The sequence below is a fragment of the Podarcis erhardii genome (genome assembly GCF_964252035.2).
Source record: "Podarcis erhardii genome assembly, chromosome: 14".
In the NCBI taxonomy this organism is placed as follows: domain Eukaryota; kingdom Metazoa; phylum Chordata; class Lepidosauria; order Squamata; family Lacertidae; genus Podarcis; species Podarcis erhardii.
In genome coordinates this window covers 8,440,465-8,462,907 of record NC_138503.1, presented here as the reverse complement: position 1 = coordinate 8,462,907, position 22,443 = coordinate 8,440,465, and the positions used below count along the sequence as shown (strand labels likewise).

General features: G+C 43.5%; 1 protein-coding gene across 2 annotated transcripts; it reads left to right on the top strand.

Annotated features, from left to right (window-relative positions):
* Positions 1–401: 401 nt before the first annotated feature.
* Positions 402–22,006, top strand: ADPGK (ADP dependent glucokinase). Of its 2 annotated transcripts, none has more exons than XM_081839094.1 (8): positions 402–637; positions 1,624–1,970; positions 2,826–3,051; positions 4,920–4,982; positions 7,759–7,879; positions 15,294–15,490; positions 15,865–15,963; positions 17,002–22,006. In XM_081839094.1, exons 2-8 carry the CDS (start codon positions 1,753–1,755, stop codon positions 17,548–17,550), a joined length of 1,473 nt encoding a protein of 490 aa, XP_081695220.1. In that variant the 5' UTR covers positions 402–637; positions 1,624–1,752; the 3' UTR covers positions 17,551–22,006. The 2 variants fall into 2 exon arrangements, with proteins under 2 accessions (XP_081695220.1, XP_081695219.1); XM_081839093.1 differs by having other exon boundaries at positions 16,999–22,006.
* The last annotated feature ends 437 nt before the right edge of the window (positions 22,007–22,443 follow it).

Genomic DNA, 22,443 nt, shown 5'->3' with positions numbered 1-22,443 from the left:
ACCAGTGGCCATGATCTTAGCTTTTTTTACTAACTCTACAATTCTACGATTCTACAAAGGGCATCATTACCACCATCACCAAACCGGTCCAAGCAACTAAGGAGAACATGTATGCGTACACCCCCGCCTTGCAACGCCTCATGGTACATTCCTCTCCCTCCCCTTTCTTTATTCTTTCCACTTTCCATCTCTAGTCGCCCACCCCTTTCTCCCGATGATTGGTTACGTTCCCATTTGATTGGCAGCTAAGCTTCGCCCGGCCGGCTTCCGAGTTGCGGCGCCCGACGATTCTGCAAAGCTCGCCGCGCCGACGAGAGGCCGCCCGCCGCGCGAGAAGTTAGGCAGAGCCGCGCAAGCTGCGCAAACTCCGCAAAGAGGCGGCAGGGGCCCCCTGTCCTGCCGAACGGGTTGAGTAACGCGGCCGGCGGGATACGGAGATGGCGTAAGGGAGGTGCCCGCTTCTGAGGCGGCCTTTCGAGAGCCTCGGGCGGCGGAGAGGCGCTGCAGGGCCCGCGGCCGGCCGGCGGTTCACCTCGGGGACGGGAAGAGCCGCGTTTCCTGAGGGGAGCAGCCCGCGGCCTGGGCTCCGGGGAGGGGCGGGAAGGTGCCGGGCCCCTGCTGCCCCCTCAGCTGTGAGGTAAACCAGCCCGCGCTTTTCTCTCCGCCGGAAGCCAGCGAGGGGTTTACCTCAGGGAAAGGGAGGGAGGGGCTCGGGGGGGGGCTTCTTTCCCCCCTTGGGTCGTGTCGGGGGGGGGGGACTGTCCCCTAAGCGCGCCGAAAGGGAGGGAGGAAAGCTCGTTTTGCCGGGTAGGCCGCCTGCAAGACCCTCCTTCGCCTTCCCCCGGGGTCGGGGGCTGGGGGAGGAACGAAGGGTCCGACCCCGACCCCGGCTTCTCCTCCTCCTCCTCCTCCTCCTGTCCCCGTTCCTTGCTTTCGTTTCCTCCTAATCGAGGCCAGAGAGGAAAAGGGGTGGGCGGGGGGGGGGAGAGTAGGTATCTCTATCTTTTATATATCACGAGGGGCGGACTTTGGTAATAGGGCGCCCTGAGCCAGAACAAAGTTTGGCGGGCACCCCCCCAAAATATATATATATATTATTTTCACAATAATTGAGTAGGTACCCGTATAAATAGAGATGTGGTGGTGTTATTTTGCATCCCTTTGGTTGTATACCCTGTGGGGGGGGACGGCCGTTTACACAGCCCTAAATCCGACTCTGGTTACACGCATGTGTGTATACACACACACACACACGTGCCCAACACTTTATCTCTCTCAGTACCCCCTCCTCTCTCTGGGGGGTGCAATTTCCCCCACAACTAACTCAGTAGGTCTTCTCTGCACCCCCACCCCATACCTTATTGTACAGTATAATGAAATTAATAAATATAACAGAGACGTATAATGTATTTCTGGTTTTTATGGAAGCCGGCCAGAGTGGCTGGGGAAACCCAGCCAGATGGGCGGGGTACAAATAATAAATTATTATTATTATTATTATTATTAAACCTAGAGGAAGGAGAAGGAAAAAGGAAAAATAACCTAGCAAACTAGAAGGATGTGATCATGAGGTGGGGTTTGCTATACAAAGTCTAATGCTCATGTTTAAATATTTATTTATAGGTTGTGAACAATTATAAACATGAAGGTGGCCGTTGTGGAGAAAAACAATTTTCAGGCCGGATTTACGAGAGCTGCCATATAAACTTCATTCACCCTCTTCACCTTGAGCTTTCACTTCAAGACATCAGCATGTGGAACAAGTCGGTTTGTGTGGCCTTGTTGGCTCTGGCTACAGGCTACGTCTTCCTACTGGACTCTGATCTGCCAGATTCAGTGCTGAAGTATCTCTCAAGCTCCTTCCTGTATCAGCTGCAGGGGGATCTTACGTCCCCAGAGAGCAGCATGGCAGCTGCCTGGGAAGTGCTTATCACTCAGCCGGGCAAACAGTGGAACAGAGTTGCTGTCGGGTGAGTGATGTCTTAAATTATTGTGTATAGATCTCCCTGAGTGTTCTTTGGAACACTAGCTAATAAAACGTTCCTGCTGTAGATCAGTGGTCCTTATATTTTCTGCTGTGGAGGAACGTGTTGCCATTTATTTTTGACTACTGAGGATCCCCTGCATGCTTGCCAGGCAAATAATCTAGGGCACATATTAGGGTGCAAACTTCAATGTAGAATACTAGCCAGTCCTGCTGAGCCTTGATGCTACTTTGTATAAACTAAGTGTAAACTAAGAGCATGCATTAGAACACACTTATTTGTGGTTGTGCATTGCAAGGGAAGGTCAGATAGTGGTGGGAAAGCTTGTGCAAGTTAAATGCAAGGAAGGAAGTTATTTTTGCACTGGGTTTTCCCAGTATGAAAAGAGCCTTTAAGCTCTTTGACTTGCTTGGAGGCAAGGCTCTCTTGGTGCACCAGTTCTGGGATGCTTTCGCAAGTCCATCCAAGTTCCCCTGAGATCTCGTGTGAGTACCCCTAAACTTTCTTAGCCAGTACACTGTGGGGGCCTTGCCCAGCAAACAAGACAGAAAGCTTAAACACTCAGAGATCCATTTCTCAAATACAGAATTTATGAAAAATCTAACTTTCAGCTGCAATTTCATACTCTCATGAACTCAGTAGGACTTACTTCTGAATAGACATGCATATATTTCCATTGTAAGTAAATAGTAGCAATATGATTCCTCAGTGTTGTTTGTTAAACTCTACAGAATACTTATGTCAATAAACTGCAAAATAAGCTTGAATGCATATATCCTTGTAGATATGTTCCTTAAAAATTAGCCTAGATTATAGCTTTTCATCTCCTGTTATTGGTAGGGTCAATGCCTGTGTAGATGTCGTCCTTTCTGGTGTGAAGTTGCTGCAAGCCCTTGGTCTAGATTCTGGTGTTGGGCAAGACCACTCAATCTTGCATTCCACAGAAGATTTGAAGGAAGCCTTCAGCCACTTCATGGGGAAGGGAGCTGCTGCAGAACGCTTCTTCAGTGATGCAGAGTCCTTCCGCCACATTGCAGAGACTGCTTCGGCATATCCTGGGGCACAGGTACATTCTCTAGCTTGGAGCAAACTCTTTATCCCTCTGTGACACATAATACACTGCATATATCCAATACCTCTTTATAGCTTCTGTGGTAAATTGTTTAGCTTTCCCTTTGTTTGCTATCCTTTCTGCTCTCTAGAGCAGAAGTGATTTAACATTTTCTGGCTTCAGGGCCACATCCATCCCTGGCAACCTTCCAGGGCTACATGCAGTTGGTGGCTGTAGCCACCCAACACTTTGTAGTACACATGCAGGCACACAGCCCCAATTTACATATGCAGCACTGTCTGTTTTAATTTTGCTTGAACTGTTATCTAGGCCCCCAAACTGGAAGTTAGCAACACGCCATAGAACTGCTAAGTAGCCACTATGTGGCTATTTTGGGGGGAAGTATGGCCTTCAGCTGATGGTACACATTTTTCAGAAGAAGAGCTCTGTAAATCTGCAGTAGCAAAAAGACACAAACTGTCTTTTAGGCACATTGTCTCCATAAAGAGCTTGGCAATCAGCCTCATGCTTCCATGCTTACTGCTTTACCCTCACTGCAGGGAAAAGTGAATCATTAAGTGATAGTTGTTATTCTTATTTTGGAATATTTAAACCATCAGAATTTAGCCTTCCTTTAAAGCATTGTGTGCTCAAATAACCATTTTCCTATAATTTTATCATTCTTTTTCCCTGTAGTTTGGCAGGGATGGAGTGGAATGGGGAAAATAGTGTCTTGTTTGGACCCAAAGCATTTTATATGTTATGAGTTAACTTTGCTTCATCAGATATATAAAGTGCAATCTAATAAGCTTTACAAAGCTTATGCTACACAAACTACTATATATCAAGAGCCCTGCAGTTTTTTCATCTTTTGTATACACTTAGTGATGAGCCCTTCTCAAAATGTCACTTGTATGCACTATTGTATCTTAATAACACTATTAAGAATACTGCCTAGTATAGTAGAGATGAAATTCTGTCTGACAAGATTGGCCTTGCAAAATATATGTTAATTATTTAAAGTTGCAGGCAACAACATGCAAAAAAGCTTAAGAAACATGAAACTTTTCCAAAGGTTGGAAGGGTTGAAACTAGTCTTTCAGGACAACTTAAAGCCATTGCTTCTGGGAAAACCTGTTTCTATATTTAGGGTTTCTAGAATAACTTGTTTTTACTGCTGAGACTGGCAGTAGGCTTTTGACGAAGTCCTCCATGATATTCTTGTGAGGAAGCTGGTAAAATGTGGGTTGACCAAGGTAGCTGTTAGGTGGATTTGTAGCTGGTTGACTGACCGAACCCAAAGGGTACTCATTAATGGTTCCTCGTCATCCTGGAACAAAAGTGATAAGTGGGGTGCCACAGGGTTCCATCCCTGGTTTTGTTCAATGTCTTTATAGACTACTTGGATGAAGGAATTGAGGGGATGCTCATCAAATTTGCAGGTGACACCAAGCTGGGAGGGGTAGCTAATGCCACAAAACACAGAACAGTATTCAAACTGACTTTAGCAGATTTGAGACCTGGGCCCAAGCTAACAAAATGAATTTCAGTAGGGACAAATGTAAGGTCATGCACCATGCACGTAGATAGGAAGAACCAGGTGTACAAATATAAGATGGGGGAAACCTTGCTTACTAGCAGTACATGTGAAAAAGATCTAGGGGTCTTAATTGTTTGTGAGAGCCAAGCAGTCAGTGGCTAAAGTGAGTAGAGCAGTCTTGCTGCAGCTTTGGCATACTAGTAATTAGATAAGTGAACGTGTTTATTCCACTGATGGTTATATTCTTGATAGTACACATATAAAACTCTGCAAAGGACTGTGATCATGTAAAGATATGTAGAAATTGCAGATTAAATGTGTGCACAAATTTGTGTCTTAACAGTTGTATGTGGGAGGCAATGCTGCTCTCATTGGCCAGAAAATTGCAACAAATCCAGACCTAAAGGTAAGAATATCACATGCCAACTCTCACTGATTACCTATAACTGCATACCTCCTCTCATTGGTTTTCCTGTTTAAAATTCTGAACGTAGCATCTAATCATTGTCCCCATTTTATCCAGTAAATATGCAGGCATGATGCAGAAGAATTTTTCAGTGGAAAAGTTCATTTTCCTTTCGATGACAAACTTTTACTAGTGATGCACATGCTTGTAGCTATTGCTTGAGGCACTCCGGTGCCATGCCTGGCTTTTTGATTATGCTTTTGCAAGGCAATGAGTAGCACATGGGCAAAGTACTGGGTAATAATGTATGAAATAAGTAAAAACAGCACAAGCAAAGGCAGTTGTGCAAGTTACTTTACTAAAGTGTAACTACCATTGGTTCCTGGCATCTCTAGCTGAGAGGCACACGTGTGAAGAATGTTACTCTAATAAAAAATAAAACCAGGCCTCTGACTATGAGAAGCAGTATATGGCTGAGAAAACAGCAATTGCAGCTTGGTAGCAGAATGTGTGGAGCTTCTGAGTGAACAAATGTGATCAGACATACCAGGAAATTAAAAGAACTTGGAGGAAAGTTCTAAACAATATTTCACTTAACTCTTTGGAAGAAGGGGTTATTACTTTTTTCTTACCTCTAGTATTGTGCATAGAGATGTACTTGGAATGTCAAAAGGAATCAATCCGTAGTGGAATGTCACTTTTTCCAAGTGTCCATATACATTTGTATATGTAACTTAGTGCAGTGTTTCCCAACCGGTGTGTGCCGCGAGACGTTGCCTGGTGTGCCGTGGGAGGGAGGCGGGCGAGTCGGGCGGCGAGAGGCCTTAGGCGCCCTGCAGAAAGGCGTCCTTTTTGTGGGTGGGTTCTCCCCCCTCCCTTAGCGCATCGTATTTAGTTGGGGATTCTGGAGAGGGGGGCGGGGGCGCGCTGGCCCCGAGCGGAAGAGACGCGCCGTCGTCCCCACCTCCCTCTCCTCAGTAGCTCCAAGCCGACTGACTGAGGGTGGGACTCGGCCAGTGGCGTCCTCTCTCTCTCTCTCTCTCTCCGCCTCCCAGCACCGCTTTTCCCGAGGCAGGCGCGCGCCTAAGGCTGAATGGGAGCAGCCTGGAGGCTTGGCGGCCTCTCAGCGGCTCATGACGGGCGTCCCCGAGGCGGGAGGTGCTGAGCAGGGGCTCTGCGAGAGGGCGCGAGGGATGCGTGGTGGTGCCTGCGCGCGCGTGACTTAAGAGGGCGACCTGCTGCCTCTCCTCTCTCTCCCCTCCCTCCCCTCATGGGCACGGAGTCCCCGGCACAGCTTGGCGCTACTACAGCTACAGCTGCTGCTGCTCCTGCTTGGATGAAGGCGGCTGCTTCTTCCTAACGCCCAGCCTCTGAGGGACCGCAGTCTCCCGCCCTCTTTTTTTTTTTTTTTTTTTTTGGCGGGATGCTGAGGTAAAGGATCCCCTCGCGCGCGGGCGGGCATCTCTTTGGGCAGGGCGCGTGTGGAGGCTTAAGGTGGGGAGTGTGGAGGGGTTGCCGCTTGCGAGGGGAGGGTTCATATTGTATTGGGCTGCGGTGTGGGCGACACGGCTCTCCAATGGCCAGCCCGCGGAGGAACATTGAGTTGGAGCATTTCGAGGAGAGGGACAAAAGGCGCACTGAATAAAGTATTTTATAATTTTTCATATTTCTGTTTACTTACTATTTCATAATAAAGTAATTATAAAATACTTTCTTTGTGTTTATTTGATTCCTATTAAAGAGAGTTACTTTATATATAGTCAATATAGGCACAGAGTTAATTTTTTAAACATTTTCTAATGGTGGTGTGCCTCGAGATTTTTTTCATGAAACAAGTGTGCCTTTGCCCAAAAAAGGTTGGGAAACACTGACTTAGTGGACCAAGTTATTGGGAGCTGTCTGCTTATTTCAGCAGTTATATGTAATAGTAGCTATTCATATTATGACATCAGTATACATGGTCTTTTAGAACAGGGGTGGCCCTCCAGATGTTCCTGAACTACAAGTCCCAGGGATGACCAACATCTGCCAACCTTGCAGTAGTAGTAGTGACTTGTGCTATGAGATTTTGATATGCAAAATTGTTTGTGTGTCTCCTCCCCCCGCCCATGCCCCACATATTCCTAGTACAAGAAGCTCTGCACGGCTTCATTTATTTTTTTTAATAGGAAGAACTCATTGTTAGAGAAGAAGCCAGACATAGTTCAAACTCGCATGCTCATTAGTCCCATGGATAGGAGAAAAGTTGCGTTCTTGGTTCTTCCATTTCCAGACAACACAGAACTCTTATTGTTGGTGATAAAGATGTAGTACTAAATGTCTTTTAAGCAAATTTGGATATACAGAGAAGCAAAAGACATACCCATTTTCATGGGAAAGTTGACTTAACATCTCAACTGTGGATGTGATCCATATCGTTTGTAATTTGCCTTCTAGTGTGGAGATGTCATATTAGGGTGCTTATTGGTGTATTGGTTGTTAAGTGAGTTGACTTCTCCCCACCCCCACCCTCCACACTTGATGCTCAACTGTTTCTTCAGAATGGGCTTTGGAATCTGAGAGCTTGTTACAAATGGTTATTTTATTTTGAAATATTCTGACAATAGAACTGTATGACCTGTCTACACACATAGTTCATCTATTTGGAACAGGACGGAAAAGTGAATGCATTGGAATCCAGTTTATAGTGTCTGTATTAGAGTGAGAACCATCTCATTGAAGATTGCACTAAACAGAGATGATAAGAGTTAACTGGTATCAATTGGTTGATTTGTAGGTTCTGCTGTGTGGCCCAATTGGTCCTAAGCTGCATGAGCTGCTTGATGAAAATGTAATCGTCCCTCCAGAATCAATGCAAGAATTTGATGAATTTCACCTCATTTTGGAGTATCGAGCAGGTATGCTTTATTGAAAGATGCAAAAGGCCCAAAGCTGTACAGTGGTACCTTGGTTTACGAACTTAATCTGTTCCAGAATTCCATTCTTAAACCAAAGCGTACTTAAACAAAGGTGTGCTTTCCCATAGAAAGTAATGGAAAATGGATTAATCTGTTCCAGGCGTTGAAAAGCAAAATAGCAATTTTACATGAATTTTACTATCTAACAAGGCCATTGATCATAAAATGAAAGCAGTAATCAATGTACTGTACTATAAAATAAGACAGTATTGCAGATGATAAAAATGAAAATTAAAAAAAATTATTACCTGCACTGATTATAGTCATTGTTTGGATTGGGGGGGGGGGCTTTTATCTATTTCCACAATCAATCAGCAGCTGAACTGGGATCCACACAGATCCTGCCCCCCTCCCCCCGCTGCTGTGGGAAATGCTCCCTAGAGCGCACGCCTCCCACAGCGGCATGGGGGGGGGGTTCCCTTTGCCTGGCCGGGCTGCGTGAGGAAGGCGCTCTGTTGCGTGGTTTCCCCAGACTAGAGCCAGCTGCTTTGTGGGCATGCAAACCCCCACCCCACCCCTGCTGCTGCGGGAGGAGAGTGTTTCCCGAGGCCAGACAAAGGCAGCGTGCGAGCTCCATCCAACCTGCCCGCCTCCCTTCCCCGGCCATGTTTACTCGGAAGAAAGTGCCATTAAGTTGCATGGCACTTACTCCCAGGTGCGCAGAACGGCAGCCAGCTAGAATTGCCTCCTCTGACTTACTGGGGCAGGCAGCCAAGGCAGCTGTACACACGCCTCCACATAGTTCCTGGGGAGCGACCGCCGCCGTTCTGTGAGCAGAGCGCCTTACTTCCACAGCCAGGCAGGACAGAGGGAACATTTTCTTGCTGCTGAGCTGCTTGGGAGACGGAGGTGCATGGAAAGGCCGCGTGGTTTTCCCAGACAAGAGCCAGCTGGTTTGCGGGCACGCAGCTTCCCTCCCTCACTGCGGGAAATGCTGTGACGATCCCCTTCTCTGCCGGACAACGGAAGTGTGGCACTCAAAATGGAAGTGCACCTCTGAACGGAGTACGTTCGTATACAAAACAAAAAAGCCCCCCACAACCTGGAACACTCATTTCCGGGTTTGAAGTGGTCGTAATCCAAAAAGTTTGTTGGCTAGGCTGTTCGTAACCCAAGGTACCACTGTATTTGTATATATATCAGCATTAATGTGTTGTGTTGTTGGTGTAGCACAGTGCTTAAGAAGTGAGCTAGCTATCAGCTGGTAAGTCTGCTTCAGTTTTCAGCTGTGAACCCACTGGGTAACCAGGATCTCTCGGCCTCATCTTCCCATTTGTAATTTGAGTTTTATAATAGTGGCCTACCTTTTATATTGTGACCATAGAGATTACAGGTGTTTATGTATGTACATTGAGCACTGAAAGAAACTGCTATATTATATGATCAGCATTAGTTTGAAAATTGGTGCTAAATTAAAGAAGGCAATTGCTTAATGGTCTTCATGCAGTGTATGTAAAGTTATAGCTTTACATTTTTCTATGTTGAAGAATTGCTTGGAAAGCTGTTATCAAGAGTTGTGTGTTTGCTGTGAGCTGCTTTCCATATCAAAATCGTAATTAGCTTCATAACATCATCTAGGAAATGAGAATCCTCCTTCTCTTTTTAAATGTGCTTAGAATAATGTGACAACCAAACCTGCTATGGAAACTAGAAATATAATTTGTATACTCCCAGTTGTGGTGTTCTTAGGAAGTGAGAGTATCTAATATAGAAACCCTGATTACATTTTTTGAAGACACTGCAAGTGCAGCATAGAGGTACTTTGGTTCCATTGATGAAGAATCCCTTGTTCTTCACAAAATACTGCTGCTTGTTAGTTGTAGCCCAATATAGAATGTGGTTCAGTTATTCAGAGGCTTGGTTTGATTCATCTGAAATTGATCCAGGGTCTCTGCTGTCAGTTTTAAGCTTTTAGCAGCTTAAATTAAAATTGGACATGGAGATTGCATTGTGAAGTAGGTGCATGAGTGGAGGGAGTTCTTGATATAGTGAGTCACACTCTGAACTCTGGTACAGAAAGTCCATAACTACTGAATAATTTGGTTCAACTGCCATGCTGTGGAGTGCGGGGGGGGGGGGGGGAGAGAGGTTTGGCTTTGTTTTGAGCAGTGCGGGTATCCATGTGACAAATAAGCAGTTCCCTGCTGTATGGGAGTGATGATCCTAGCACATGCTGGTGTCAGGCAGGAGGTTACACCCTGCCCCACATAATCTCAGAGTCCAATGCCATATCAAAAAACAACCACGCTGCAAGAATGAGAGCTTGTTTCTAATACATTCGATTAATTAGATCAATAGTATTTCTTTTTCAGTTTCCTGAGAAATTACAAACACCATATCTTTTCTGCAAACAGTAGACTGAGTAAATGGAAAAGGCCCTGTGACATTTAACTAACTCATGGTGTCCCAGGAACACTCCACCCATTTTTACTTGTTATAAAATGTCACTCAGGTCCAAGATCAAACTCTGTGCAATAAGCCCTTTCAAATTCAGGATGAAGCAGTATGATGTGTTTTTCCTAAATGTGGGTACACAAAATATCTCCATTTTGGTCTAGCCTTCTTCCCAGGAAGTTGGTTTGCACCACTTTGGATCAGTCTCATTAATAGTTTCTTTTCCATTTGTGTTGTCTCAAATTATGAGCCTGAGGCTATGGATTTTCTGCTCATTTAGTATTTGTAAGCCTTCCTTAGAGACTTTTTTGGCTGAAGGGCTGCATAAAAATGCCATCAACACCACATATTCACATAAATGTGGGTACTGGCACACTAGCGAACAACATATATCTAAAAATGGCAAAATACAATTGTGAATATGACACATGCTTCTGAATGGCTGTTGACTTGCTGTTTACGCAGAAGAAGCATTTTGGAAAGGATCCATGCTTATTAAAGGGGAACATATGGGACCATTTAAACTTGAATTGTATCTGAGTTGAAATGTGAATTTCTAGAGATCTGAAAAAGTCTACTGAAGGAAGAAAAAACTGGCAGTGACACCAGTGCACCACACCCATTGTAATACACCACCAAGCAATCTGATGCAACCAGGATCTTTATTTCCTATAGTGAGTGTTGTGAATAGGTCTGCTTTTATAAATTGGTGGTTCTATTACAGGTTGCTCAGTATGAAAGCAGAAAACAATAAGTTCATTTTCCTTCAGTGTGTGGAAATTGGCGAGGTGTTTTCTGATTTCATTTAGGTTCATTTAGTAGAGTTTGAGAAGCCCAACATGAAAGTCGTGATGACTTTTGGCAGTGAACGTTGTGCTCCAGAAAAAGAATTCAGAGCATTAAGCAGTTACATATTTTTTTTTACTTGAAATACAATGTGAAAATGACCCATTTCTGCAACAGGTTTTTGCAAAACTTCTTGCAAGAAGACAATCTAGATTAGATTGATATTTTATTATATTCTGTCTGAAAACTGTATCTTCCGCTTTAAATGACAAAAATGCTGATTATCAGATATGGTAGGATGTAGGTGATGAGTCATTTCGCTGTTTCTAAACTTTGTAAGTGGGTGGAGGAGTAACCTAAAATTTATGTGTTACCGCTGCAAGTGTTTCTGTTGCAAGTGTTCTGGGTGGAGCCTTAGCTTCTTAGAAGTGACTCTTTTTTTAAGTGGTGTAGTTCCATGTGATACTTCCCTTCTGAGTACTTTATTATCTTGGGAACAGTTCATTGAGTGTGCTGATTCTTCCTAGACGCTGTCAGGGTTAGAGAGTGAGGAAATCCTGTTCTTTGAGGTGTTTAGGTTAACTTAGTGGGGAAGATGCATTTGTTTGGCAGAGTTCAATGATTTCAGATTTTTGTAAACTTGAGGGGGTTTTTAAAGTTGCTTAGATGCCACCATGGTACTGATTATAACCCTAGTTTATTTTTGACTTTATTATTTACATCTCAAGTAAATTTCTTAGCAGTCAAGCATAATCTAAATTAGAATTAGAGCTGCCAGTTTTGGTGTCTGGTACTCCTGCTGGATTTATGCAGCTTCCTAGGTTGCTGGGTGAAGCAGCAGCATAAGCTGCAGCAAGCTGCTCTTTTCCATTTAAACTAGAGCCCCATAAATGCTCTTCTTCCTCTATTTTCTACAGCATGGCTATACTCTTAGTCTTTAGTGTGCTTGCATGTTTCAAAGTGAAAAATCTAAATGATCTTTCTTTAAGTGGAGTTGGAATGAAACCTATAACCCAGAATTCACTTGATCTTCTTATAAATTCCTGGCTTGGTTGGTGGTAATCGAGAACATTTCTTAGTTTCTTCCTATGGCATTGTGGATGAGTGATAACTGGCTTCTTCTCAGAGCAAATTGAATATATGCTTTGTGAGAATGAAATGCTGGGCATGATTGTGTCTCCAGTGCACATTTTATTTCAAGTCATCATTTCTATCATGCTTTTCTTTCTAAAAAAATAATTTTAAAAGCATTATTGGGCTCCCAATTTTGCTTGATACACAGAGAATAGGAGCATGACTGGTTCCAACGTATTAAAAATAAACTGACTCTGTGTTGAATTCCTACCTGCTAAAAATGTTAAGAGGAGCCTGCTGGACCAGGCCGGTGGCCCATTCACTCCAGCATCCTGTTCTCAACAATGGCCAAACAGATGCCTTTGGGAACTGTTATAAGAATTTTAAGGTCTTAGATTTATAATTAATGTACCAAGCAAACACGTACATAAATATATAAACCACATGTCTGGAGCAGCACAGGAAGACAGCCCTGAAACCATTTTGACTCCCAAACTGACCAAATGTTTCTCTGCAAGGAGGGAGGAGGTGAAAGAAACCTTCCCATTGTCTCAGGAATTAAGTAATTACCATCTCAAAGGAATGGCCAGACTACCAGGAAAGGCAATCAGATAAGGCGTTATCAGACAACCTGGCAGACAGGAAAAACAACAAATTCAAATTTCTGTTGTAGACCGCCTTTTCTATAATGCAGGTATGATGTATCTGGGTGGTGGTCTTGGGCTACACCCCTTCTCTGATGTATGTATGATGTTTCTGGGGGTTGTCTTGGACTCCAGGGCAGGCAATTTAAAATGTCTATATAAGGGCAGGCACACCTTTGTTCTGGGTCCTTCTCCGCTCTCCTGTGTGTGAAGGGAGCATCCTGTTGCAACAGTGTTAATAAAAATCAGGCTTACTAGCTGCTTTTCTTCTCAATATTCTCTGGTTGGCTTCTATTATTTTCTCCTACCGATGGAGAACCTACAAAGGACTCTATAAGGGCTCTTGTGTACCCCGTAATGGAACAAGACCAGATTTTGTTTACAACAAAACCCACAAGCAGAACCCGAACACAAGAGCACTTTCCCCTGTATATGGTGCCCAATCCTGTTAGTAGTGCACATTTATGCAAGTTGAGCATTAGCAGAGCTCTCATAGGTTTGGCACTTGGAATTTACAGGGGGAGCAGAGAGAGTTACAGAGATGAGCAGAAGGTGTGGGCGTCTTAGCGACTGATTTTATAAAGCTATGGATGGGGTATGATTTTGCTGTAATTTGTGGAATTCAGTAAGGGGCATCACCTCTTTCCCCAAAATTCTATCACTGCACTGGTCTGAAGTGCCTGTAGATTGTGGGTTTGCTACAGTATAGACAACTGTCTTAGTAGGCAGCCCCTGAAATTATGGCAACAACCAGATGATCACATTTCTTCCCTCTTGGCTAAAAACATTCATTGCAAGAGAATCAAAAGAGATATGTGTCCAGGGTTGCAGCTGCTACACAAACACATTTGCAAATCTGGGCTTTGGAAGAATCAAAGCTGCCAGTGTTTGGATTACTGTATCTGAGACGGAGAAAGGAGAGAGATTTCACTTCTTTAAAAAGGTCTCTTGAAAGAAAAAAAATGTAGCCAGTATTGCCATGTAATTATTAGGATAAACCCAGCTCCCAAACACAGGATATTGTTCATTGATCCACATTAATTTATCTCACATTTTGTTGTTCAGCATAGAATTTTCCCTCATGCCCACTGAAGGCTGCAGCTGACTGTAGGATTCAAATCCTCTCAAGATTGTGAGGAATTCACGAGCTGTGGCTAAAGGGATAGCACTCTGCTTTCATGTTAAATTACTAATGCATGGCAGTTCAGCAGGGCATGGCTTGCTTGCATATTCTTAAGCAGCATCTCTTCAAAATGCCTTAGGCTTCAAACAATGTGGCTTCATTCAGCAAGGGTAGAGGTACTTAAGAATAAAATTATTGAACTATTGAGACTTAGTGGGAGTCTCATGAAGGGGATACAGCAACTCCCCTATGAAGAAAGGTAGCAGTGTTTGGGACATCTTAGTTTAGAGAAAAGGCAAGTGAGAGGTGACATGATAGAAGTTTATATATGATGCATGGCATAGAGAAAGTGGATAGAGAAAGCACCCCCCGCATCTCATAACATTAGAACTTGTGTACGTCCAAAGAAGCTGGATGTTGGATAATTCAGGACATATAAAAGAAAGCTGTTCTCCATGCACTGCATAGTTAAACACTAGAACTTGCTCTCACACAAGGCAGTAATGTTCTAACCTAGATGGTTTTAAAAGAGGATTAGACAAATTCCTGGAAAACTAGGCTATTGACAGCTACTAGCCATGATGGCTATGCTCCGCCTCCATAGTTGGAGGCAGCAATGCTTCTGAATACCAGTTGCTGGAAACCACAAGAGGGGAGAATGCTGTTGTACTCAAATCCTGCCTGTGGGTTTCTCAAAGGCATGTGGTTAGCCACTGTGAGAACAGAATGCTGGACTAAATAGTCCATTGGCCAGATCCATTAGGCTCTTTTTATGGTTAAACCAGAGCCTAGGACTTGCCGATCAGAAGGTCAGCGGTTCAAATCCCCGTGACAGGGTGAGCTCCCGTTGCTCAGTCCCTGCTCCTGCCAACCTAGCAGTTTGAAAGCATGTCAAAGTGCAAGTAGATAAATAGGTACTGCTCCGGTGGGAAGGTAAACGGCATTTCTGTGCACTGCTCTGGTTCGCCAGAAGCAGCTTAGTCATGCTGGCCACATGACCCGGAAGCTGTACCCCGGCTCCCTCGGCCACTAAAGCGAGATGAGCGCCACAACCCCAGAGTCGGTCATGACTGGACCTAATGGTCAGGGGTCCCTTTGCCTTACTTCAGTTTGTAATAGTGCATTGAGTAATGTGGTGTTGATATTTGTATCCTGCAGGAGGACGCAGGATAACACTGTGAAGCAGATGGGGAGAAATAAAACCCACCCTACTTGCTACTCTGATGAAAGGTCAAAGTTCACTGCTAAAGAAAAGAAGCCATTAAAACTGTAATTCAGAGGCCTATCTATATGGATCCCATATAATTGTGTGTCTTTTGGGGGTATTCCTTAGGTGAAGAGTGGGGGCAGCTGAAAGCCCCGAATGCCAACCGCTTTATCTTCTCTCATGATCTGTCTAATGGGGCCATGAACATGCTGGAAGTATTTGTGTCCAGTCTGGAGGAGTTCCAGCCTGACTTGGTGGTCCTCTCAGGTCTGCATATGATGGAGGGACAGACAAAGGAGATGCGTCAGAAGAGACTCCTAGAGGTAAGAGCACCTTGTTCCCTCAGACTCTAAAGCATTCCAAGGTGCACTCTGTTGGTCCTTCTGTCACTGTGCAGGGCATTAGGTACAGTCATTGCCCTACAAATGACTTGTTTTTAATTTTGTAGCACTCTAAGATATGTGTGGGCCTCTGTCCACTAGCTCATTTACTGGGCAATCCTATACATGTCCACTGAGAAGTAAGCCCCCAGGGTTCAATTAGACTGTTGAATTCCATTAGACTACTTTTATGGGATTGCAGCTTTATAAATATGACAACATCTGCAGCATATATAATACTGTACTTTTTATCAAGGTCATTCTCTCTCCACCCCCTTTTTTCCTACTATTAAGTTTTTTTCCTTTGTTTTCTGCAGGCTGTAGCTTCCATCTCTGACATTCCCATGGGTGTACCTGTACACCTGGAACTGGCCAGTATGACTGACCCAGAACTTATGAGCGCAATCATTCATCAGGTAACCTAAATGGCAGGGTATGACCTGTACCTCAGACTTCTAGTCAATTAACTTCTTGTTCCCTCCCGCAAAAGTCTTACCTTACTAATCTGTTAGTCATTTGAGTCAACAAGCAGACAGATAGAGGTGATCAATTGGAAACTGTGTATTTAGACTTTCAATAAGCTTTTGACAAACTTCCTTACTACTAAGCTTAGCAGTCAAAATACATAGCCCTTTGTGGATCAGTAGCTGGTTAAGAAACAAGAAATAGAGAGTAAGAATAAATGGACAGTTCTCCCAATGGAAGGGTATAACAAGTGGAGTCCCAAGACTCCATATTGGGACCTATGCTTTTTAACTTTTGCATAAATGCTCTAGAGCTAGGGGTGGAAAAGAGGGAGCAAAGTTTGTTGTTGATAACAAATTGTTGGATTGTGGAGAACTTCAAAAAACACCTCCAAGCTGAGTGAATGGGTGGTAAAATGGCAAATGCATTTCAAAATAAGCATGTATAAAGTGATGTCCATTGCAGCAAAATTATATGAATAAATTTCACATATGCATTCTTGAGATCTGAACTGGCCCTGACTGACCAGGAATGAGATCTTGGAGTTGTAGTGGATAGTTTGATGAAGGTATCAGAACAGTGTGTGGCACCTGTGAAAAAGGTGAATGCCATGTTAGGGATCATTAGCAAAGCAGTTGAAGATAAAACTGCCTGTATTATAATGCTGTTATAGAAATCTATGGCGTGGCCACATTTGGAATTCTGTGTAAAGTTCTGTTTGCCTCACCTCAAAAACATTGTAGAGCTAGAAAAGCTTCAGAGAAAGGCAACCAAAATGATCAAGGTGATGGAGCAACTCCACTATGAGGGAAGGTTACACTTGTAGCTTTTTATTGAGAAAAGGCAATAAGAGGGGACGTGATAGGTATGTAAAATTATGCATGATGTGGAATATGGATATAAAAAAGTATGGTATATGTTTGTCAAAGTCTAATCTAAAAATTGGACTCCCCTGAAGCCAATCTGTCACTTGCTCTGTTTGTTAGCAGGTCTTCCCTCTTGTGAACTCAGTTGGTTTGAATGAACAGGAGCTACTGTTCCTCACTCAAGCAGCCTCTGGACCACATGCCTCACTGGCTTCCTGGAATGGTGTCCCAGATGTGGGTGTTGTCAGTGACATTGTCTTCTGGATCTTGAAGGAACATGGAAGGACTCCTGGGAAGGCATCAGATCTTACTCGTATCCACTTTCACACTTTGGCCTATCACCTCCTAGTTACTGTGGATGGATATTGGGCCAACCAGGTGGCAGCTGTTGCTGCTGGTGCAAGAGTAGCAGGGACACAAGCTTGTGCCACCCAAACCATTGATGCCAGCAGAGTTTTCCTTAAAGCGCCACTGGAGTTTGCCACTTCTAAGATGGAGGAGGCCTCTACAGTCTCCTTAAATCCCCACGAGCCTGTGTCAGAATGGCACAGGGATGGGGTAACATTCCATTACACTCCTGTTCTGGTGTGCAAAGATCCCCTGCGGACCGTTGGCCTTGGTGATGCCATTTCTGCTGAAGGACTTCTTTATTCAGAAATCTACCCTCATTAACCTGTGGAATTAAGATACACTCCACACAAAAATTGAACCATGCAGGCATGGGCTGGAAGTTAGCATTTAGTAGAAAGCCAAAGAATAAAAGTTAGGCACAGCTCAGCTGCTGCGTGTTGCTACAGGGATGTCTACAATTAAATAGTGAGGTATGACTTGTTAAGTATATGGGCTGCCTTTTGCCCAGAATGACAACTTAAACCAAAACAGCTTCTGCTTTAAGTAAGCCAGTCTTATCTGCAGTAACTTAAAAAGCTGGGAACTGAAAGAAGTTTGATGTGACTAGCTATCACAGGAAGGCTATTTTGGTCTTTTACACCGTCATATTTCTGGGAAGGCAAAGGTAAAAGATAATTGTGTTACCTCTTATCACATTCCGAACATGGTAAGAGCCATTGTTTTGTTTGGTAGTGGTGGAATGAAAAAGTATAGCACTTGGGCTGCACCATGCCAAAGGGAACACTGTCCCAAGCGAATAGTACAAAAGCTTGTTCTGTAAGCCCTACAAATGGGAGGCAGGCAAGATGAAAGCATCATAAATTGTTCTGTGGCAAGGAAAGGATGCTGAATGGTACCTTTTTTCTCCTTTTTTGGACCTCATGAAGTGGACATCAAAATATTGGGAGTGTGGCATTTTGTCACATGTGCTTCCTCAGCTAGTGTATGCTAATTTTGATCCTCTGTTTTGTTTTATTGCTGGCAGGTTAATCTACTTTTAATACAGTTGCATACCAAATGCTCATGCACACAATTATTTTACCTCTCAATAGCCTCTTAAGCAGTGACTTAGAGATCAGTACTATGAGTGAGAGTTTACAGTACAATTGCTGGTGACAATTAGTCTGGGTCAAATTCCAAAGAAATGTAATGTACAAAACCTGAAATGACTCCTAATAAATGGCATAAACATAATTTTCAGTGGAGAAGAGGCTAGGGACCTGGCACATTCTACTATTCCACGGTTACTGTATTATTCTGCAAGGTTTTGTGGAGCTGTGATCACATGATCATAGTAAGTGTTGCTCATAGCACAGGAAATTCCATTGAACAGGTTGTGTGTGTGTAAAATCCATATTCCTTTCTGTGTACTTACACATAGCAATAGAACTATATAGAATCTGAGATACGAAATTTGACTTCAGGATGAGGACAAAATCTGGCAGTGATGTACTATGTTAGCAGAGTGTTGGGTTTGGATGGGAGAATCCACGTGCAAATCTGTACCCAGACATGGCTCTCACTAGGCTTTATCTTTGCCTAACCTACCTCATGGGGTTGTTGTGATGTTAAGAACTGTACTAAGCCTCAGAGTAAGGGTGGGCTACAGTAGTAAAAAATGATGAAACTGAAAATTCCCAGAATGCCAGTAGATATGATTAAAACAGGTCAGGGTATGATTAATGCTGGTAGATCTGAACAGGGCTTTTGGTAGCTAGATTTGGTAAGATTTGGAATCTTACCAAATTCCTTTACAATTAAGGAACATAACAGGATCTGCAGGACTCCATCTGATTAGCACAGATTTTCATTAGTTTTTTACAATGTGGTGAGCAGAAATTTTGCACTGTATACGTAATATATTCCAGATTTTGTTGTCTCTTAAGGTCAAACTAGATGTTACTTCAAATGTTTTTAAACCTATACTATGGGTTCTGTGTGCCTCTTCTACCAAAAGCAGTGGTGGGGCCTCTTGAGTGAGAATCAGGGAGGATGACTTCAATTCTTCCCACGCTCTGAGTGCCACAGTCTTGCTGAAAGTTTTCCTTTGCTGCAGATAGTGGTCTGGAGACTGGGTGGGGGAGGTGGTTTTTTCTATAGAAAAAAACATCAAAAGGACTTTATAATAAGGGCTGATAAGGTTTGACTTCAGAATTACAATTGACATATAGGTCTTGAACCTGATCAATGATGTGTTCTCACACTAAAAGTTTCAAAACAGTGGCTTAGGGCATGCTGACAAGTTTTACATCAAGGTATAATGCTTGTTGCTCAAATTGCTTTTTCTGTCAGTCCAGGGGTGGAGAACTGTGAAGGATGGCCTCTTCTTTACTACTTCAGTGCTGCATTTAAAGGCAGTAGCAACAGATGATGCATGCAGTTAGCTGCTGAATAGCTGTTAGAGGTGGGGTAGCAACTTCAGGTGAAGAAGTAGCAGTGCAGAAACCATTCCTCTGCTTTCTGTTCTCTTCACTGCTTACCCCTGGCTATTTTCCTCTTAGCCAGGTTTATATCCAAAAATTGAGTCTTCATAAGAAAAGAAGAGGAAGTGATGGAAAGTTGTGGGCAAAGGAAAAGTTCAGAACCTTTGCCCAGTGGCGGAGCACTCATTTTGCATGCAGAAGGTCCTGGGTTCAGGTCACTGGCATATTCAGATAAAAGGATTTAGTAGCAGATGACGAGAAATACTTTGATGCGTCTGAGACGCTGGAGAGCTACTGCCAGCCAGCATGGACAGTACTGGATAGAGGGACCAAATAGTCAGACCTGGTTCAAGACAGCTTCCTATGTTCCATTTTCCTCTTCATCTGGAACTGACATCTCTTCCCCTATTTATACCAGTATGGTAGAGAACTTTGATAATACAGATGTTCTACCATCTCAGCTAGTTTTGTCCTTAGTCAATTGGCTTCTCTTGGCTCTTTGCAGCAGAGTAGGCCTCACTTGAGTGAGCCCCACCTGCAGGCATTTTGTTACCCAGCTGCAGGCACTAAGATGCTAGCTGTGTCTATTTACAGTCATATCCTTGCTGGCATAAACCGAAGTACGGAACGTCAGTAGAACACTCTTACCAAAACATCACCTTGCAAAAGTGTTGCTTCTGTGTGCATGAATAGTATTACCAAAAAGGACTCCAAAGGGTTGCAGTAGACCACGGGCTGTGCTTTGCTTGGATGAAGGTTTAAGAACAGGGAGCTTGACTGTGCTACATAATCATGTTCTTGTTTCTGTGGGAAGGGCTTCTGACTTTAGACATCTCGAAACAGGTCACTAGGAAAGCATAATGTTAGCAATCCTGAGCTGTAAGACTGAAGTATTCTCTTTGCATTTGCTGCTTTTGTGAGACAAATCATAGTGGTTAAATATGCAGCTTTATTTTCCAGGTTTTGCTGTTGAGTTTAGGATGTGCTGTACAAAGCACTATTGTAGAACTTGTTTTCATTCCATAAACAAAGTAAACGAATGGCAGCTATACAGCAGTGGTGCTTGTTGGGTTTTTCTTAGTTCCTTTGCTCTTCGCAAAACTGTATCCTAATTAGATCCACATGTCGTTATTTATTATCACACATATTCCAGTGGTGACAGCCTCCATTTGTACATGTGTTTCTCTACTTGATATGTGAGGCCTTGGTAACCTTATCCCCCCACCACTGCCACTCTTGTTAACACAGGTTTATTTGAGTTCAGTAATTCCTACCTGAATCAAGAGTGGCCCTGGGTAGAGGTGAACCTACTTCTGTGCACTCTTGTATTTTACTCACCCTTTCCATTAGAAAGACAGAAGGAACATGAACCCCAAAGTCCTCTCCTACCAGCTAGAAGCTGAAGCCTCAAGTTAATTGTGTCTAAGAGTATCTGTAAAAAAGATATTTGAATGCATTGGTTTTAGTACTTCTCCTGAACACTGCCTACCCCTTTCCTCTGCCTGTGGTGCTTTCCTGTATACAGAATCATAGAATTGTAGAGTTGGAAGGGACTCTGAGGGTCATCAGTTGCTATACTAATAAATTGTTTTGTTCAGCCTACGGAATGAGCCTATCCACTTGGCCACAAGCCAAGCCAGCTTTAACGGCAATAACAATGTGAGTGCCCAGTGCCAAGGCCTCTTACCAATGGGTGATGTGAGACAAAGTCTTCCTTACAACTCTCCTTGCACTAGGAAAATATTCTGTGAAGCAGAATACTGAAGCAGGTTCATCCTCTCTATATCTGAAACCCTATGGATAGAAAGTAAAGCTTTGCTAAGAGTTCTAGCCCATGCTTTACACCCAGTTGTTTCTTTAATGTGACAGCTAAAGTGAACTTTTTGCTCTTCTGAATGGTATAGTTTCTTGCCCACATTGTCAAATTGGAACAGCTCTCTGTCCCACCAGAATTCTCAGGGAGTTGCTGAGCCCAGAATCTAGCATGGGATCAGAGGCTTCAGAAACCAAGCATCTGTCATCTTGGTGCCTGGCACTTGCTAATACAAAGGGTGGCGAAAGTCACCTGTGCTGTGCAAGCTACACTTCCTGTTTTCTTCTTTTGTAAATAGCAGGGATAGAATAGGTGTATTTTGCAAGAGCTAAAAAGCATCCTTGAAAGCAAGTTCTCAATAACTTCTGTTGCCAAATTGTTTTGCCTGTACAATTCCTATGAAAAAAAGTATTTCTGGACATTGTGTTCTGTTTCAATGTATATGATTATTAAAACCTTAAGACTCTGGCGTTACCATAAAACATTCCTTTTGCATTTAGAATGTACTGTGTTCTCTCTTTTTTTGGCAATTACTTGGTTTAAAGTTCCATGGCTTTGAGTGTGTGACTAATCTAGAAACATCAGAAGGTGCCTTATACGAAGATCATTGGTCCATAGAGCTCAGTATGTATGGCCTGCAATACTAGAATGCCTCTCCAGGGCTTTGTATAGGTAACTTTCCCATTGTTACTCAGTTGTCGGAGATTGAACCTGTAGCTTTTGCATTCAAGGTATGTTCTCTCCCACTGACCTATGGCCCTTTCAGCTTTTTTTATCGGGGGAAACTACTCCATAGCAAATCAGGGATTGTTAACCTTTCTACTGACACCATGTCAAAGGTACCATACAGCCTTGGCTTCAGGGCAGTGGTGCAGTGCCTCTAATGCCTGAATGCTGCTTTCCAAAGCCCTATTCAGATGTGGCTCAGTGACAAAGCAC

Excerpts from the sequence above, each read along its gene's own strand:
- ADPGK (XM_081839093.1), top strand. The coding sequence starts at position 1,753 with ATGTGGAACAAGTCGGTTTGTGTGGCCTTGTTGGCTCTGGCTACAGGC. Across the intron at positions 4,983-7,758 it reads CAACAAATCCAGACCTAAAG|GTTCTGCTGTGTGGCCCAAT; the intron begins GTAAGAATATCA and ends GTTGATTTGTAG. Across the intron at positions 7,880-15,293 it reads CATTTTGGAGTATCGAGCAG|GTGAAGAGTGGGGGCAGCTG; the intron begins GTATGCTTTATT and ends GGTATTCCTTAG.